Here is a 21,097-nt window from a genome sequence, read left to right on the forward strand (position 1 = left end):
AATCACCGACGCCTGTCCAGGCGAAGTTGGAGACGTCGGAGAGAGCAACGGCGTCGAAGGATGCGGCGTCACCGTGGGGCTGACCTCCCATGTCCTCCGGCGCCGATCCGGAGACCCGGAACGAGCCTCCCTTGAATGACGCCGAGATTCTCTACGGCGCCGGGAGTCTCGATGACGCCGATGTCTTGGAGAAGACTTTTTCTTGTGATGCTTCTCCTTTGACTTGGCCATAAACAGCTTCGCCTCGCGTTCTTTAATGGCCTTCGGATTCATGTGCTGACACGAATCACAAGTCGAGACGTCGTGGTCGGAGCTCAAACACCAAAGGCAATCGGAATGAGGATCCGTCACCGACATCTTGCCTCCACACTCACGACAAGGCTTAAATCCAGACTTTCTCTGCGACATTATTTCCACAGAGAAAGAGTACGCAGCAAGATATACACTGTAACCGCAAGAGTAACAGTTGCTCCCTCGAAGATAACCGTTTCGAATGCACGGAAAAAAGGGAACTAACGTCCGCACGTCGTCGAGGACCTCTTATTGCCTGTATGACGTCAGACGGCGTCGCGTGCGAGACAGTGACGTCCTCGTCGACGTGCAGAGACTAGTAAGAAGATTTCCGTAGAATGCTGGCGCCATGGGAGTATTCATGAGGTGAGGAATCCACAGGTAGTTGTATCCATCAGAAAACATTATTATAGACGTCCGTGTCTGAGAGCCCTCCCCACACAAGTGGTGGTCTTCATTTTCATGTAAATCAATTCCTGGCGAAGTTCAACCACTCAGTTGAGTAACGTGTAAATAGTAATTGTAAGGAAATGCCTCCTTGGCATGGTTACCCCCTGACTTTTTGCCTTTGCTGATGCCAAGTTATGATTTGAAAGTGTGCTGAGGCCTGCTAACCAGGCCCCAGCACCAGTCTTCTTTCCCTAACCTGTACCTTTGTTTCCACAATTGGCACACTCTGGCATCCAGGTAAGTCCCTTGTAACTGGTACCCCTGGTACCAAGGGCCCTGATGCCAGGGAAGGTCACTAAGGACTGCAGCATGTCTTATGCCACCCTGGAGACCCCTCATTCAGCACAGACACTCTGCTTGCCAGCTTGTGTGTGCTGGTGGGGAGAAAATGACTAAGTCGACATGGCACTCCCCTCAGGGTGCCATGCCAACCTCACACTGCCTATGTCATAGGTAAGTCACCCCTCTAGCAGGCCTTACAGCCCTAAGGCAGGGTGCACTACACCATAGGTGAGGGCATAGGTGCATGAGCACTATGCCCCTACAGTGTCTAAGCAAAACCTTAGACATTGTAAGTGCAGGGTAGCCATAAGAGTATATGGTCTGGGACTCTGTCATACACGAACTCCACTGCATCATAATGGCTACACTGAAAACTGGGAAGTTTGGTATCAAACTTCTCAGCACAATAAATGCACACTGATGCCAGTGTACATTTTATTGTGAAATACACCCCAGAGGGCATCTTAGAGATGCCCCCTGAAAACATACCCGACTTCCAGTGTGGGCTGACTAGTTTTACCAGCCTGCCACACACCAGACATGTTGCTGGCCACATGGGGAGAGTGCCTTTGTCACTCTGTGGCTAGTAACAAAGACTGTACTGGGTGGAGGTGCTTCTCACCTCCCCCTGCAGGAACTGTAACACCTGGCGGTGAGCCTCAAAGGCTCACCTCCTTTGTTACAGCACCCCAGGGCACTCCAGCTAGTAGAGATGCCCACCCCCTCCGGCCACGGCCCCACTTTTGGTGGCAAGGCCGGAGGAGATAATGAATAACACAAGGAGGAGTCACTGGCCAGTCAGGACAGCCCCTAAGGTGTCCTGAGCTGAGGTGACTCTGACTTTTAGAAATCCTCCATGATTCCCCCAATAGGATTAGGGATGTGCCCCTCTCCCCTCAGGGAGGAGGCACAAAGAGGGTGTAGCCACCCTCAGGGCTAGTAGCCATTGGCTACTAACCCCCCAGACCTAAACACACCCCTAACTTCAGTATTTAGGGTCTCCCAGAACCTAGCAAGATAGATTCCTGCAACCTAAGATGAAGAAGGACTGCTGACCTGAAAGCCCTGCAGAGAAGACGGAGACACCAACTGCTTTGGCCCCAGCTCTACCGGCCTGTCTCCCCACGTCAAGAAAAACTGCAACAGCGACGCATTCCACAGGGTCCAGCGACCTCTGAAGCCTCAGAGGGCTACCCTGTATCTAAAAGGACCAAGAACTCCTGAGGACAGCGGCTCTGCTCCAAAGAAGAAACATCTTTGCAACAAAGAAGCAACTTTTAAAGACCACACGTTTCCCACCGGAAGCGTGAGACTTTGCACTCTGCACCCGATGCCCCCGGCTCGACCTGCGGAGAGACAACACTACAGGGAGGACTCCCCGGTGACTGCGACCCTGTGAGTAGCCAGAGTTGACCCCCCTGGCCCCCCCCAGCGATGCCTGCAGAGGGAATCCAGAGGCTCCCCCTGACCGCGACTGCCTGCTTCAAAGAACCCGAAGCCTGGTAAAGACACTGCACCCGCAGCCCCCAGGACCTGAAGGATCCGACCTCCAGTGCAGAAGCGACCCCCAGGTGATCCTCTCCCTTGCCCAGGTGGTGGCTACCCCGAGGCACTCCCCCCCCCCCCACCCCCCCTTGCCTGCCTGCTTCGCTGAAGAGACGCCTGGGTCTCCCATTGAAACCTATTGCAAACCCGACGCCTGTTTGCACTCTGCACCCGGCCGCCCCCGTGCCGCTGAGGGTGTACTGTTTGTGCTGACTTGTGTCCCCCCCCGGTTCCCTACAAAACCCCCCTGGTCTGCCCTCCAAAGACGCGGGTACTTACCTGCTGGCAGACTGGAACCGGGGCACCCCCTTCTCCATTGAAGCCTATGTGTTTTGGGCACCACTTTGACCTCTGCACCTGACCGGCCCTGAGCTGCTGGTGTGGTAACTTTGGGGTTGCCCTGAACCCCCCACGGTGGGCTACCTTGGACCCAACTTTGAACCCTGTAGGTGGTTTACTTACCTGCAAAACTAACAAAAACGTACCTCCCCAGGAACTGTTGAAAATTGCACTGTGTCTAGTTTTAAAATAGCTTATTGCCATTTGTGTGAAAACTGTATATGCTATTTTGCTAATTCAAAGTTCCTAAAGTTCCTAAGTGAAATACCTTTCATTTGAAGTATTACTTTTAAATCTTGAACCTGTGGTTCTTAAAATAAACTAAGAAAATATATTTTTCTATACAAAAACCTATTGGCCTGGAATTGTCTTTGAGTGTGTTCCTCATTTATTGCCTGTGTGTGTACAACAAATGCTTAACACTACCCTCTGATAAGCCTACTGCTCAACCACACTACCACAAAATAGAGCATTAGAATTATCTCTTTTTGCCACTATCTTCCCTCTAAGTGGAACCCTTGGACTGCTATTTCTTACTTTGAAATAGTACATACAGAGCCAACTTCCTACAGTAATGCTTCGTTTGGTACAGTTGCACCAAAAAGTACAAAAATAGGCCAGAGCTGACACTAATATAATCTGCTAGAAACAAGCAATCTAGTGGATGGAATAGGAATGATAACCTGGTATACTCTAACTAATAAAGTCACACTCAAGGCATCAATTAAGGTCGGTATGAGGAATTATAAACCTTTGATAATGCTAGCAGAATTCTGATAGGTCAGCACAAAACGACACCTAATTGAAAAGACTGCCAAGGTTAAGTAAGCCTTGCCACCGCACACAAATATTGTTGCACTTTCTATTAATAGTCTATGGATAAAAAAAATCTATTATCCATGAGCGGAGCATATATATATTTTTTTTAATCATTGTCAGAGGCTGTGCTCCTGCATGCCCACTAACTTTAAGGACCTGAACACAAATAGCTAAATGTGTGCTCTGATATAAAATATTACTCTACAAATATGTGTGCATGACTTGTAAAATACATTGTGACCCTGAGAGTGCCACCTATTTAGTAAGATCTGTAAAACATAAGATGCCCCAATTAAGAAAGCTTCTTAATTGTTTGTATCAATCTAGTAACTCTTCAAGTACTTGGTTTCAGCAGAGCTTAATGTTAGCTATGTTGTGTCACTGGAATCTGATTACCGATGAATATTGTTGCACATATATCCATCTCATTGCAATGACAGTTGTATAGTTTCATATTACAGTGGAATATTGTGGACCAGTTTCAATCTGGCTTTAGCTTTATAAAGTTGCCAAGTCAACTATGGTGGACAATCCAGAAAACACTAGGGTGGTCTCTATTCTGGGGTACTGCAAGGTGTTTTACTTGTATTGCTCAATATTTTGCCAGTTTTGTACACAAAAAGCCCTCCGGGGCGATATAGATCAACAGTGTTAGGCAAGCCCACATCCTCATGTTTTTTTCAACTCTACTGAAAACCTCAAACACTGGTTCCAACTCTCTACCGCCTAGATGACCTGTTGGATTTTAGCAGTGTTGTCAATTGCAATAATCTACTTTAACTTTCATACCTGCCTTGCAGGGGAACTGCTATTAACTCCTGGGGATAGATTCCACTCTTGTACAAATATTATGCTGCCTACCCAAAACGTTCTGAAAACAAGGCCGGGGATGTTCAATACTGCTTACTGATACTAAGTAATAATACATTAAAGCATGTTTGGAAAACAACATGCTCGGCGTAAACAGCCTAAAGAAGGCATTTTTAGATGAATACCGAGGCAAGCAGTTGTTTCAGCCGTGTAAACTCTGATAGCAAAAAGTCATAACAAATGCGCCTGAGGTAACCAATTTTGGGGTATCTGTGGTCTGCCGTGTTTCACTAAATTTCCTGACGCAAACAATAAGTGTGACAGAAATAGTAGTTTTGAGGCATGTTATTATCTGACTCAGATTTCACGCTGAGTACAAGAATAATTATCAAGAAAGAGTTACTAATAACAACGGTCTTCACAGCAGGATCTTGCAAAATCTTCAAAATATGAATTACAGGTACTGCAAATTGTCGATCTTGGTGTGCCTTGGCAATGAAAACTGTTGAGCACATTACTCCTATGTTCAACATATTATTATACTAATTGTTGTTGATAGAGTGGCTTGTTTTTGGTGTTCAAAAAACTTAACGGAAGTCTTTTGCTCTCATGGGAGCGAGGCAGCCAAAGGGAAAAGCCACCTTAACCAATTAAATCACTCTATTATTTGAAGTTGAGTCATCACTGGACTCTCACGAGTCCCCTAAGAGCTCAACGGTCCGGATTTACAATAAACCATACTTTCTAGACCAAGGTCAAGCTTTCAGCCACATTTGTTGTAATTATGTTCAGACGTTTTCACAACTGTTTTCCTATGGAAAAATGCATGGGGAAACTGCATTTTGGGGTCCCCATTTTTTCTTGGCTGCCACTTGTTGGATCGCCCCAAAACTTTCCAGGAAAGAACTGAGGTGGATACATTTTGTTTTTTTTAAATTTCGTCATGATTTGTCAAATGGCGCCAATGTTATTTGCGAATCAAAAAAATGCTTTCCCTATGATAAATAGATCTTAACTATAACTACACAGTGGATAAATACACTAAGCTGAGTCACTAGCTCTCAGGTACTCATTAGCGATGCTAATCACTACTTCTCACTAATGAGATAATGCTCTGAGTAAAGCTTTGTTACAGTACTAGGATATCAAACTGGTGAGTTGCATAGCTCCCCAGAGCTTATTGTACTAGACTTGCATATATATAGGTGAAAGGAGCAGTGATGAACATGAGCCACAGTGTGTTACTTTACATGCCAGAAACCCTGCTGACAAGGAGGCATTCTAGAAACCATGATTGTTCTCCTAACAAACCAATAACTTACATTGGTGACAGGTAATCCAAACAGTCGTTCCCGGTTATTGTAAAGTTGTGCAGTCTGCTGTGAGTCCTTCAGCTGCTTATAGACCCGTCTCACCTCATTGGCAATCTCATGGGCACGAGTAACATCAGTGTGCGCTGAGAATCCACCAACCACTATCTGAAAACACAAAAGGCATAATTGGATAGTGATGATTTAGACATAAAAGCATGTCAGCAGGGAGGGTGGCCTAGTAGATTAAAGTTTCCATTTCTGACAACCGTATAAAATTAAGCAATAATAGTTCAAATTGTGGCTCCACTCAGCTTATACAACGTCAAAAGAAACTAATAAAATAGCCACCAAGTGTTTGGGTAAAATCGACTACTATTACAATTGGAGACAAAACTTGCATGTCTTCAGAAACCTTAATTCTGACGTAGTTTGGATTTTGTCCAAAGAAGCTATACCTTTTGAAACAATTCCTGCAAACAGTCTTGGAATACTACAATGATTTTTAAAGCACTCATGGACTGGCATGCATCTCACAAGATACATGGCATAATGCCAAAGGAATGTGACAATGGTATATATTGCAGGGCACATTCATTTTCTTAAATTCATTCCACCAAGGAGAAGCCACAAATATTCCAATTTAACGGATGGGAAGTGGGTGAACAACAGTAAAGTTGCAGAAGTAAACTACTAGCCATCAGAACATCAGCAAAGGTAAGCAACCTTTTGTGAGACTTTGAAGGGTAATAACTCAGATATTCCACATATGAAGATGGCCTCATATTCAACCACATAAAATACAGGAAAGAGTTGATAGATGAGACAAAAAAGGCTTTATGTCATCATGTGGTAAACACAGGTAATATCATACAGGTAGACCGTTATGGTTAGCTTGTGGTGGAGCTTAATAAGAGCTGGTGGTGTTTAGGCAGATTGCATATGCAGTAAACAAGATTCCACCTCAGAGGATTAGCTGTCACTGGAGAAGAAGGAGAGCAAATCCATGGTGTCCTTGAGTTGTATTCCTATTGAAGAGATGTGTGGGGCAAGCCTACACAACATTCTATCCCAAAACATTATCCCTTTACTTCAGTGCGTGAGTGAAGGCATTGTTTGGAAGGTCAGTGATTCAACATATATTCAGGGAACTGGAGTCAGAACTAAAAGTTCAAGAATTACCATTGAATAGTAAAATTAGATGAGAAAGAAGGTTTTACTGTTTTACTTGTATGGTGTTTATCATGTTTATAACAGATCTGTGAGCAGAAACGATTAATCATATGGCTTAAGAGGGCTTTCAAACCATACTCACTAGCTCCATGGCTCAACTGAGTCCTCCATAGTTAGTATTTTAGCTGGCAGTGAATGAAATCACACCAAAGACGACCCTGCCCTAAGTAACTGCAAGCTGAATGAACAGCAGAAAACACTTACCATTTATATGATGACTTTACCCCAGACATCACGATTTTCCATACAGAACCAATAGCTATTACGTTTACACTGGAAACTGGCTTATGTCTAATCAATGGGGATTGTCCCCCAGAAATGAACGTCCAATTGACTTTTCATACAGCTCCTGCTAACTAAGCTGAATCTGTTCAAGCCCTTTGGTTTGACATTTGATGAACAATTTTGAAGTTTAACTAGACTTTCTGGTGTAAATCTTTCCTTGTCTCAATATACAAAAAGGAAAATAAAACAAATCTGATAACTATAGGACTGTTTCCGTCTTTAGCTGCAGTAGCGGCATTTTGGGTAGATCGTTTTTGCAACACATATCATTGGTCGAGATTTCTTTTTGGTAACTGCTAAAGCTGGTTTTAGATGAAACATGACAGGCACAGCTGAGCAAGGTTTTCATCTGTTTGTATTAATTCCAAAATATTATCATTAATCATAGGGCTTTCTACATTGGTCTTCCTGGGTTTTAATAAAGAGGATTATCACAAACCTATTGCACATTTTGTTAGGATTATTTAAGTGCTAAGACTGGAGTAGTTAATACGGCTACCGTGGTGCAGTACGAAGGGACGGGTAAAAACAAAATGGAACAAATCAGAAATTGACAACATTCTTTAATGCCACCAATGGGTTCTGCCAGGACATGCTGGACTCTATTGGAACTGATGTACCTTTATTTGTAGAAGCTTGCTTTCCAGTTCTTGTATATCTACCCTATCCAGTCATGATCACTTGAAAGGAGATCGATCTAGCTAGATTATTATTTGCATATGAAAGAAATTGTGACTCCAAAGTGTTGCTAATAAACAGTCATAAATCAAAGACTTTCACTGAGAGAAGAAAATAACTTTGGATGAATTGTATAATTGTGGGTGTGCTTATCTCAAGCAAGTGCTCCTCTGCAAACTATTTGGACATTTGTTCTTCATAAGAGGTTAGGGAGCTCTAAATGAGAAGAAAGTAACTCTTTACCCTCCTCAGCCATGACAAGGTCCAATAGGTTGTTAAGAGGATGTTAACTTACTACACTGCTTGAGGTGCCATAGTGCAAAAATTGTCTCAGTGCCATATAATGGGCAAAAGCTCCAGGGTTATACTGATTCAATTTTTATTTCTACTACGGAAAAAGCATTTTCCTAATCTCTCCACTACTGAAGAAGCGTTTACCTGAACTCTCCTAAGACTTCTACAGTCATGTTTTTCCTTGATGTTAATAGCAAACCTAGGAGTGGCATTAAAGATTTGATTACTATTTTGCTCAATAATTTGATTGAAACCTGCTTACCTAGGTTAGAAGAGTTGGGAATGTGGCAAATGTTGGTTTCCTTCTATAGATGTGGCATATCAGCGGGTATCTAGCACAGTTAGACCTATCCAGTCAGTGGGTGGATATAATGGTTTCTATTATATATACAAGAAGTGCACCTATTATTGCTAATGGATGCATGGATGTTATTGAGGATACTGCAAAGATTATCTCCACCATAGAGAGAATGGTGAATACCTTAATCAGAGTAGTACAGAGTAATGTTTCCATAACACCTGCTGGAAAAGTTATTTGATCAACCTCATCCCTAATGCTATTTTGTCAATAATATATTGATTAATTGAGTCACCCTTTTTTGAGACGGGCACTAACCTGCAACGCTCAAGAGGAGTTAGATAATTTGTCAGGAATTTCAAAAGCTGCGTTTAGAGGATTCCTGGCACAGATATGATCTTGTTTTGTTTTAAGGATCAGTCTTTTATATTTAGCCATTTCAGCTGTAACCTCTATTCTACTCTAGCGCCAGCGCAGTAATTTCGCCTCCATTTTCATTGCTGGAAATTGGTGCTAGCCTGACTGAGTTAAGGGTTTCAGGTGTCAAGTTTATTTTATTTAAGTGCGTAGTTAATTAAAATCGTGGCACTAGACACATTAAAACAGACATTTTTGTTCAAAAGAATTTCACGATTTAAAGCTCTACTCTGACTGACTGGCAGACGATAAAAGGATTGACCCTGTGGCTATGCATGGTGGTTTATCAACTTAAAGTGCATAATGTGCCTGTGTTTAACTGTACTAATGTTCACAGCAGGGCGAAGGCGGTCAGGTATAAAACAGGTCATGACCCCAATATTGTGTTAATATGGGCAAAGACTTGAACACGGGGAGTCAAACTGCCTTCTCAACCTCTCTGGTGTGAATAATCCACTTATAATCAGTAGAGCATCAGTGCATGTCTATGTTGGAGTTTTAAAAAAAGTAATTCTATAATACCAGGTTCGACCCACATGCGTTTTCTCCTGCTGGTTGTTGGCTTATTTAGTCAAGGCCGCCTCGTATAAAGTGACAGTGCAGCATACGCTGGTGCATAAAAGAGTTCAAAGTACTTAATTGAATTCAACTCAGATATTGCACAGCCTCTTAAGTGATTAATGTTCAGTTCTGATCTTTCCAAGCATTTAGTCAATTTGCAATCTAACTGAATGTCTGAGGAATTGAAGCAGGCTATATCAGCCTGCCTACACCTGTGCCATTCCCTATAAAAATAGGCCATAGTTGGAACTAATTTGGTCTGTATAATTTTCAAAAGAAGTGTAGAAGTCGATGTCACTATTACATAATTTAGGTGTTTAAAAGCTGCAGAGAGGGAATTAGCTTTCAGCCTCATAAGTTCCAGATGTTGCTTGAAGGAGCCGTACCTGTCGAAAAGCACGCCCTGATGTTTGTATTCCAATACCACCTCTACTTTCCCTTCTCACAGGTACCACTGATAGAATCTTAAGGGTGGCTTGCCTACAATCATGATTTTTGTCTTAAGGTTAATTTCCATTGAGTTTGCACTGAAATTTAAGGCAGTAGTGTCCAGGAGTCTCTGAAGACCGACTTTTGTGCGGCTGAGGAAGACGAAGCCACCTGCATACATTAAACGTACCAATGGGATGCTTCCTAACTTTGGAGCGTGCAAGTTCACCTAGGCAAGGCTGGTGAGGAGACCAGCCAAGAAAAGATTAAATCAATCAATGCATTTATAAAGTGCGCTATTCACCCGAGAGGGTCTCAAGGCGCTGGGGGGGGGGGGAAGAGGGGGTTACTGCTGCTCGAAAAGCCATGTCTTGAGGCGTTTCCTGAAGGAGATGGTCCTGGGTAGTTCTTAGGTGTGCAGGGAGGGAGTTCCATGCTTTGGCTGCCAGGTAGGTGAAGGATTTTCCTTCTGCGGTGGTTCTGCGGATACGTGGGACGGTGGAGAGGCTGGCTGAGCGAAGCTGACGGGTGGGCGTGTAGAACGAGAGGCGGCTGTTGAGGTATTCGGGGCCCATGTTGTGGAGAGCTTTGTGTGCGTGGGTGAGGAGCCTGAAGGTGATCCTCTTGTTGACGGGGAGCCAGTGCAGGTGTTTCAGGTGGGCGGATATGTGGCTGTGGCAAGGGATGTCGAGGATGAGGCATGCGGGGGCGTTCTGTATGCGTTGAAGATGTTTCTGTAGCTTTGCGGTGGTCCCTGCGTATAGGGTGTTTCCGTAGTCCAGACGGCTTGTGACGAGGGCATGGGTGACTGTCTTTCTGGTTTCGGTGGGGATCCAGCGGAAGATTTTTCAGAGCATGCGTAGGGTGTTGAAGCATGATGACGAGACGGCGTTGACTTACTTGGTCATAGTGAGGAGGGGGTCCAGGATGAATCCGAGGTTGCGTGCGTGGGCTGAGGGGGTTGGTGCGGTGCCCAGAGCCGTGGACCACCAGGAGTCGTCCCAGGCGGAAGGGGATTGTCCGAGGATGAGAACCTCCGTCTTGTCTGAGTTCATCTTTAGGCGGCTGAGCTTCATCCATTCCGCGACGTCCTTCATTCCTTCCTGTAGGTTGATTTTGGCGGTGGTTGGGTCTTTGGTGAGGGAGAGTATCAGCTGGGTGTCGTCGGCGTAGGAGATGATGTTGATGTTGTGTTTGTGTGCGATGTCGGCGAGGGGGCTCATGTAGATATTGAGGAGGGTTGGGCTGAGCGAGGAACCTTGGGGTACGCCGCAGATGATCTCGGTGGGTTCTGAGCAGAAGGGCGGGAGGTAGACTCTTTGGGTTCTGTTGGAGAGGAACGAGATGATCCAGTCAAGGGCCTGTCCTAGGATTCCAGTGGAGCGGAGGCGGGTTATTAGGGTGCGATGGCACACGGTGTCGAAGGCAGCCGAGAGGTCCAGGAGGATGAGGGCGGTTGTTTCTCCGTTGTCCATCAGAGTTCTGATGTCGTCGGTGACTGCAATGAGGGCGGTTTCTGTGCTGTGGTTGGCCCGAAATCCTGATTGGGAAGGGTCGAGCGAGTTGTTAGCTTCAACAAAATTGGTCAGCTTCTTGTTGACGGTCTTCTCGATGACCTTGGCCGGGAAGGTGAGAAGAGAGACGGGGCGGAAGTTCTTCAGGTCATTGGGGTCAGCCGTGGGTTTTTTCAGGAGGGCGTTGACTTCCGCGTGTTTCCAGCTCTCGGGGAAGGTGGCAGATGAGAAAGAGCTGTTGATGATGCTCCGGAGATAGGGGGCGATGATGGAGTCGGCTTTGTTGAAGATGTGATGGGGCACAGGTCCGAGGGGGAGCCGGAGTGGATGGTGTTCATGGTGATTCTGGTCTCCTCAGAACTGATGGGGGTCCAGGCGTTGAGTGTAGTGTTGGGGGCTGTTGGTTCGGTGGTGGGCGGCGGGGCCTGGCGTCCGAAGCAGTCGTGTAGGTCTGCGATCTTTTGGTGGAAGAACGTAGCTAGGGAGTTGCAGAGTTCTTGTGAGGGCGTGATGACGTTGGAGCTGGCGCTGGGGTTGGAGAGCTCTTTGATGATGTTGAAGAGTTCTTTGCTGTTGTGGGTGTTGTTATCTAGTCGCTCTTTGAATGATGTCCTTTTGGTGGAGCGGATCAGCTGGTGGTGTTCACGGGTGGCGATCTTGACGGCTGACATGTTTTCTGTGGTGCGTTCTCTGCGCCAGGTTTTTTCGAGGGTACGGCAGGATTTCTTGGATTCTTTGAGGGCGTCCGTGAACCACAGGGGTTGCCTGATGCTGGTCCCGCTTGGGTGGCTTTTAAGTGGAGCGAGGTTTTCGGCACAGTTGGTGATCCACTGTGTGAGGCTGAGGGCTGCGTTGTTGGCGTCAGTGTGATGGCTGGTGGGTTTTGATTCAGTGTTGAGAGGAGCTGCTCTGTGGAGATTTTGCTCCAGTGTCTGCGGGGGATTTGTTGTGTGCGATGGTGGTGGGTCTCCCGTTTGAAGGTGAAGTGGACGCATCTGTGGTCGGTTCAGTGTAGTTCAGAGGAGTGGCTGAAGGATATGTGGTTGCTGGCGGAGAAGATGGGGTCGAGCGTGTGGCCAGCGGTGTGGGTGGGGGTGTTCACCAGTTGCTTGAGTCCCGGGTTGGCGAGGTTGTCGAGCAGGGTGGCGGTGTTATTGTCGTTGTTTTTCTCCAGGTGGAAGTTCAGGTCCCCAAGGAGGATGTAGTCTGGTGAGGCTAGGGCGTGCGGCTGATGAAATCTGTGATGGTTTCGCTGAATTGGGCGCGTGGGCTCGGGGGCCTGTAGACGAGAGTTCCTTTGAGGGTGGTTCTGGGGTCGGTGTGGATCTGGAAGTGTACGTGTTCGGCGGCGAGGGGGGTGTCTTTGGTGGTGGTCGTGATGTTGATGGAGTTCCTGTAGATGATGGCAATTCCTCCACCGGTTTGGTTGATGCGGTCCTTCCGGGCGATCTTGTAGCCGTCAGGGATGGCTATGGCGATGTCAGGAGCCGAGGAGGCGTTCATCCAGGTTTCTGTGATGAAGGCGACGTCTGGTGCTGTTGTGTCCAGGAGGTCCCATAGTTCGATGGCGTGCTTGTGGACGGAGCGTGTGTTGAGGAGGATGCACTTGAGATGGTTGTTGGTGCGAGGGCCGGTGGGAGGTCTGCAGGCTCGGTGGAATGTGTACTTGCAGGTTTGACAGGTGAATGGTCCATGAGTACGTTTAAGGCTGGCTTGGTAGCAGGTGGCTGTTCGTCCAGGGTTGAGGGTGTTGAGGGAGGCGGCGTCATATCTTAGTCAGTGTTTTGAGCGCGGTGGGGGCCAGGGGTTCTGGTGCTGGGCGCGGTCCAGGCGCGGACGGGCGCAGATGGGCTTTCCTTTGGCGCGCCTTGGGCACAGCGGCCGCCATAAGAGGGAAGGGGGGGAGGAGGGGTCAGCTGGGAGGCGGGAGGGAGGACAGCGAATGGGAGCAGGGGGGGCAGGCCGCACGGGTGGCAGCGGCGGGAAAAGTGGGAAAAAGCGGGAACAGCAGGAAAAAGCGGGAAAGCACACAGCAAAAGAAAAAGAAACAGTGGAAAGCAAAAGAGAAATGGCAAGAAACAGTGCAAAGCAAAGAGCAAAAGAGAAATGGCAGGAAACAGTGGAAAGCAAAGAGCAAAAGAGAAATGGCAGGAAACAGTGGAAAGCAGAGAGCAAAAGAGAAATGGCAGGAAACAGTGGAAAGCAAAGAGCAAAAGGGAAATGGCAAGAAACAGTCGAAGGTCAAGAGAAGAACCTGAGATACCTGAAATACCTGAACACCCTAGCAAGGCGTGGCAGGGGCCTGGGCAGACGGAGCAGCAGCGGCAGGGAAGCAACCTACTACGAGGTTCAAGGGTCGCTTAAACAGTGTGGGAGCTAGAACTCACCCTTGTCTTAGTCCCGAGTGGGACAAAAAAAATCTGCATAGATAAAACACCATCACCCAGCCTTATTCTGACTCAGTATGAAGAAGGGTCAGGGTGTGCAGCAGTGGATGAAGTATTTTCTAACTGGCAAGTTTGCTCCAAAGCTTTCTTCTATCTACTCGATCAAACACAGCTTCATAATCTATACAGTAGAGATAGAGGGGCTGATTGTATTTCTTAAGTTGATTGAACAATAGTGATACCCAGTAAATTGGATGAAGCTCCCATACCTTTTGCAAACCCCGCTTGATTGAACGGGATCAAATGCCTTTCTGTAGCCCATGATGTTAACTCCTCGAGGAGACAGCCAGTGAAGTATTTAGACATCAGATCCAAAAGCACTATGAGTCGAGAATTAGCGGGGTCAGAGACATTGTCGCTTTTGTAAATCGGGGAGATAGTAGACCTTTTCCAGGAAGAGAGAATGATGTTCCAAGTTATTATTCTCTCAAATACTGGCTCTAAGCTGCTTGACCAGAAAGATTAGTCCTCCTTGAAAATGGCTGGCAAGATGGCGTTTGAACCTGGCATCCCTTTGTGGTGGCTTCTGGAAATTTGGTATTCCATTGTTGCTGCTCGAAATTTCAATGGGCTAGACGTCTGCATTGTGCTAGTAACGTTTTGGGGCTCTTGCAAGGCCATTGATTGATGATTGATAAGCTGTGGTCTTGCTCTCAGGTTGCATAAAATACTTTGAGAGATACTCAGGTCAGCTCTCTTCTTAGTTGTTGACTATTGTTTTGGCTTTTGATACGTCGATTAGGTTGTTCACTTTTTTCCAGAATTTTTCTTGTTTGTTAATGTTCAAGTCGTACAAAGGCTTGGTGCAGAGATCATTGTTGGACTCAATTTTCTGGTAGCACCTGCATTTTCTATAGGAAGACTTTGCCTGTATCAGCTTGACTTTCAAGTGTTTATTTTTCATCAGGCATATGACCCAGAAAGCCGCCATGGACACGTCTCACTGCCCTCCGTCCCAGTGCCTTCAAACCGCTCTCCGTCGAACGCTCGGAGACCGGGCAGCTTGCGACTGTATACAGCGGTATCCTAGAAACCCAGCCACAGAGCACAACATATTATCTCCTTCTTTTTTTTTTTTTTTTAACAGATGTCATATCTCCGCATGGTGTGAGGTTCCAACATATTGGTGTCTGACACTCTGTGTTTATGGTCCACACGATCAGACAACGACCTATCACCCCTTTTCACATCATTGCCACTAACATCTTTGACCTTCACAACCTTTCCTGCATTCCACCACTGACCACCCTCAACCAAAGCAGCATTACCACACACTTTCCTCACCGGCACCGGACATCCATAGCTGGCATCCCCCTTCTTCACAAATGTCTGCAACTTGATGCGTACCACATCTCCTGGTTGAATTGAGTGTTCCTTTGTAGAGTTTTTCTGATCATACCTAGCCTTCACAAGTTTACCGGCCACAACATTTGCTAGCCAAGCTGGAAAAAGTCTAGACATACTACGTCTACCTTTGAGAAGCTCAAAAGGAGACATTTTCCTTACCGAATGTGGGGTAGTATGATAAAACCACAACATAGAGTTCACAGCCTCTTCCACATCACATTTGCTCGCTTTAGCCCACTTAATACACTCCACAACCACTCTACCAAACCATTTGTTTGTGGATGGTACAAAGAACTCTTCAAATGTTTCACACCAGACTCAACCAGAAACATTTCCATTTCAGTACTAACGAACTGGACCCCATTAGCAGAGATTATAAACTCCGGAAACCCTTCCCTCCAAAAAATTTAGTTGAGGAACTGTATGGCACTACCAGCTGTTGGCTTAGCAAAGAAACGCACTTCTGGCCATTTACTGTAGTAATCCATCAAGAGAAAAGCATAGCGCATCTGACTTGGGAGAAAGTTGAATGGCCCCACCATATCAATACCCACTTTAACCCAAGCTCTGTCTGGTATAGGTTGCAATGGTGGTTTCGCAACCTTTGACCCCTTTTCAGCATTGTTACACATGACACATCCTCTCACAGCCCTTTCCACATCTTTGTCCATAGAGAGCCACCAATAATGAGCCCTGATACGTCTCTTTGTCATTGTGGCACCCAAATGCCCCTCATGCGCATGGTCCACCAGCCTTGAACGAACCTCACAAGGGAGTACACACTTGTCATTCCTCAATACAATACCATCTTCAATTGACAATTCATCACTCACTTTAGCATACGGTTGGACCTCAGAATTCAAATTCCTTTCCTTTCCTTTGGCCAGCCATTGATTATGTGCTGCTTAACACTGCCCAACACCACATCACTGCTCTCAGCCATCCTCCACACCGTTTCCATGCACACCTTGGATTCATCTACATCTACAGGTGCTATGAAACAATCTTCCATATCATCCTCCAAGTCAATGGAATTCTGCTTGTTAATAGGTAACCGAGAGAGAAAGTCTGCTGTAAAATTTTCCTTTCCCGGAATGTACCTCATCTGGAAATTATATTGTAACAATTTTGTGGTGAGACGTGCAATGCAGGGGGTTGTGTAGTTGATTTTGTCACCATTTAAGATGTACACCAAAGGATTATGGTCTGTTTGAATCACATAGTTCCTGCCCCCGACATAGCTTCTAAATTTCTCACTCGCCCAGTAGCATGCCAGTAACCCTTTTTCAGTTACTGAGTAGTTGAACTCAGGTTCACGTAAACTCTTGAGGTATAACTAATAGCCTTCTCATTTTCCCCCACACCTTGGGACAACACTGCCCCCAATCCATAGCTACTAGCACCCACCATAATGATGCAAAACTGGCTAGGGTCATATGGACTCAAAGTTCTAGCATCAACTAATTCCTGCTTTACTTTGTCGAATGCAGTTTGCCACTCACTGTCCCATACAAACAGGACTTTGTTTTTAAGCATATTGGACAACACTTTCACTTTACAAGCATAATTGGGAAAGAACCTTGAGTAATATTCACACATGCCAATAAACAATCATAATTCATCTTTGTCCTTGGGGTTTGGAGATTCTAGAACCGCCTTTACCAACCCGGGCCGCGGTGTTACCCCTTTCCTGGACACACAGTGCCCCAGAAATTCAATCTCTATCATGAAAAACTCACATTTTCCTTTTATCACATAGACACCATGCAACTGAAAAATCTTGAAAACAGATCTAATTTTATCTTTGTGGTCTTCCAAACCCCTAGCATGAATCAAAACATCATCCTGGAAAATTCGAACCCCTTGGAAATCACCTAACAACTTGTGCATAATACGTTGAAAAGCTGACGCAGCAGAGGCCAATCCAAATGGCATCCTGCAAAACTGGAACATGCTAAACGGGGAATTAAAGGCTGTGTAATGGCGTGATTCCTCATCTAACACCACCTGGTGATAAGCAGATGCTAGATCAATCTTGGAAAATCACTCAGAGCCTCTTAGTTCTTCAAGTAGGTCACTGATTTTGGGTTGAGGATATGAATCCACCCAAATTTCTTTATTGAGACTCCTCAAGTCCACACATAAACATATGTCCCCATTCCATTTTCGGGCACCACCAGTGGGGAAAGCCACAAACTAGGCTCAATTGGCTCAATAACGCCATTCTCTTGAAGCCTGTTTAACTCAGCTTTGAGGTCCTCCCTCAAACTAAACGGTACAGACCTGATCATATGTTTCACAGGAATGGCCTTATCTTTTATCTTTATCCTGTGCTTGAAACCTGCAATTTTTCCCAAACCCTGGGCAAAAACACTGGGAAACTCATCCTCAAACTGTACCATTTCTTTTGAGCCTTCAACAACTAGAACTTGTTCTTTCGTTCCGGGCTTCAGCACCATACCAAACAACCCTTGGTGGTACCAACCCAGAATTTTCAAACCTTTGTATGCCACATAAATTTTCCCCAAAATCTTATGACCCTTGAACTCTAGACTGTCCTCTATATATCCTTCTAAATCTATTTTCCTGCCCTCATATGAGACAGGTGATCTATCCGGTGGCAACAATTTTCTATCAGCCCACGTGTTGTGGAACAATTCAGACATGGTCATTGTAATGTGTGCCCCTGAGTCAACAAACGTAACCACTTTTCTCCTACCCGAATATCCACCAGGGGATCGATACATTGGTTCTGGTCTCTAACTCCCAAAACATCATCTGTGACCACAACAATCATGTCCTGAAATGCCTTTGCTAAGAGCTCTTCCCTGTTGCCATCCTCTTCTTCCACTACACTACTTAGTTTAGCTTGCTTATTGGTCATGGATTGACAACCCTTTGCAAAATGGCCTAGTTTACCACATTTCCTACATACAACATTTTTTGCTGGACAACTTTTACATCCTTGAAGTGGGGTCCATACCCACATCTAAAACATATGTTCGAACACCTAAAAAAAGGGGTTGTTAGACTTCTTCAGGTCACCTTTCTTAACCACCCCTGTTTTTGCAACAACTTTAACTTGAAGATGTTCAGTGTCTTTCGCAGCAGCACTAGCTGTGAGTTCCTTCAGTGAAATCTGCACCAGTTCAATACTCTTGGCTATTTTGATGGCATATTCCAGCGTTGGATTCCCCATGCTCAACAGCTATTGCTTGATATGCTTGTCCAACCAATGGCCAATAAACTGGTCCCTTATCGACTAGTCTTGAAAATCTCTAAATTCACATTTGGAAGACAATTGTCTAAGCGCACTGATGTATGCATCAATATCTTCACTTTGGAGTTGACAATGCTTGAAAAATTTGTGCTGCATAACTACCAGACTCGGTAGTACATCAATCCTTGTGGATAATTTCTTTGAAGCATTCTGATATTCATCAAGCTCTTCCTCAATCTGCACCACATCTGGTAGGTGTTTAAAGATCTCTTTTCCTTCATATCTCAGAGAATGTAGTAGTAAACACTTTTTCCTTTCTGGTCTAAAACGAGAGGTCCCTATGGCCCCAAGGTAAGTCTTGAATCCATCAAACCATTGTCTCCATGGGATGGCAGGCGCACCTGGCGACTCTAGGAAAGGTGGTGGAGGATTAACCAACTGCATTGTTCAACCAGAGAAACAGCAGCTACAAGTAAGCCCTTTTCCAGTTTCTCAAATAGAAAGAAATATTGTCTTTTCCTTTTAAAAACAAAACTTTCATGAAAAACGAATGGCTGTGTGTTCCATCTGTACCACTGTACAGTCCAACCAGTGGCAATACTGTTTAGACTTCAATTGTGCTTTAAACTGTAAACACATCCAAGAAGGTCCCTGTAAAAGCCATGCACAGCTTGTGAAAAACGGTTTTCAGTTGTTATCACCACCTCCCAATATCATATGTCCTTTCCTCCACCTTACCGCACCAATCACAGAGCTCCCAGTATTCAGTCATTTCTTGTCGGAAGTCCAGGGAGCAGAGACGTGTCGAGAAGGGAGCAGAAAATGTGCCCTCACCTTCGAGCGTAGTAAGAATTGCGTGGGTAAAGTTTTGCGGCCTCCTGGCTCCTCGTTGTCAAAAATAATTTTGAGATTCGCAGTGAAAACTCACTGAACATATTTAAATATTCGTTTGCGTGTTTATTTTTGGTCAAGCATATGACCCAGAAAGCCACCGCTGACGTGTCTCACTGCCCTCCGTCCCAGTGCGTTCAAACTGCTCTCTGTCGAACGCACGAGGACCGGGCAGCTCGCGACTGTATACAACAGTATCCTAGATACCCAGCCACAGAGCACAACAGAGTTGTCAGTTGGGACTTTCTCGTAAGCCCAAGCGGCTTCATTTACAGAGCGCTTTGATTCTTTTATTTTTCTACGACCATTGGTCTGTGCCACTTCATGTTGGCTGCTGGTGTTTTTTCCTGTGATTGTGCTTTGGATGACAATTTGAGCAGAAAATTGATCCCAGGTGCTATGGGGGGCATTTGCCTCCAAAAAAAGGTCTACGAATCTGCTTTCTGCTAATTCAGGCACAACGTGAATTGTACTAGAAGTCCATTTTAGTCTTTAGATGTTTTCATGAGTGCTGCAATCAGTCACTCTGTCTAGTGGAAGATTGTCTGAAGTAAAGGTAAGACAGTTCCTGTGGTAGGCGGTCGGTTTCTCTCTTTAGCGTAATTTAAAAGCCAGAGACAAGATGGATGAGGCGGGCAGAGAGCACAGTGAAGTCTATTAAGGAGCTAGTCTTATGATTCCGAAATGTAAAAGAGGGAGGTCAATCAGTCTGAAAGTGTCCATTGATGACTTTGAAATCAAGAAACACTAACTCCTTTATGAGTTCCCTGCCCTTTTCGTCTTATTTAAAGGCGGGATTTGAGTTTGTTCTGGGACTGAACAAAACGCATTCTGGATGGATACAATTGCTTCACCTAGCTTGGACCCCAAAAAATTCATGTTGCAGTAGTATTTCAGTCAAAAGGGGCCCATCTTGGAGGTCACAGATTTCCTGTTTTAGATGGAAGATGGCTATATGTTTTTTAAGTTGCCATTTTGGGTGGTACTATTCATAAGCACCAAACTGAGCGCCCTTGAACCTTATCTGAGAGTGGTTTGCACTATTTGCAGGCCATTGCATGCTGTAGGTGTCATTGTGTGGCTGCCTTTCAGGGTGGCCTGTATGTAGATTGCCAGTCCGCCACAGTGTCGGCCATAAATAGCTTTTTTTGTCATCAGAGCTGAAAAGCTGAAGTAGCCTGGGATCTAATGGGCCCGGCTCTTCCCATGTTTCTTGTAATTAATAATTAATTGATTCCTAGAAAATCCTAGGGTCTTGCTATCAGCTAGCTTATTCGAGAAACCACTGATGTTCCAGGAACATATCTTTAGTTTTCCTATCAACAATGTTAATGCTGCTGCTGTAGGACCAGTTCATGCTTACAGTTTGGGTTTGTTCAAGGCTCTGGAAATCCAGCTCCAGTCACGATCATTTGCTAGTGATCTTTTAGTCGACTGACAGGACGGGAGCTCAGGGGAGCTGGAAGGCTTGGGTGATTTGTTCAGGGCATTTCTTAAAATTAAGCATGTGTTTTTATGAAGACTGATATATTTTTTGTTCCTTGTACTCGTGGCTAGAAAATGGGGGTAGGCTGAACCTCTAAAGTGGGACACCTGCATCACCCAGCTTTTGAATAGCTATAGTGCCACCAGTACTT

The 21,097-nt window shown here is 45.4% G+C and overlaps 1 protein-coding gene across 1 annotated transcript in view; it reads right to left on the reverse strand.

Moving 5' to 3' along the window:
• Positions 1 to 21,097, reverse strand: part of DNAH1 (dynein axonemal heavy chain 1) — an 827,745-nt gene that overhangs the window by 541,669 nt on the left and 264,979 nt on the right. Inside the window, exon 18 of the mRNA XM_069206595.1 lies at positions 5,859 to 6,014. Coding sequence (XP_069062696.1) covers positions 5,859 to 6,014 — 156 coding nt within the window. The remainder of the gene's footprint in view (positions 1 to 5,858; positions 6,015 to 21,097) is intronic.

This window comes from Pleurodeles waltl, chromosome 9 (assembly GCF_031143425.1).
Source record: "Pleurodeles waltl isolate 20211129_DDA chromosome 9, aPleWal1.hap1.20221129, whole genome shotgun sequence".
NCBI lineage: Eukaryota > Metazoa > Chordata > Amphibia > Caudata > Salamandridae > Pleurodeles > Pleurodeles waltl.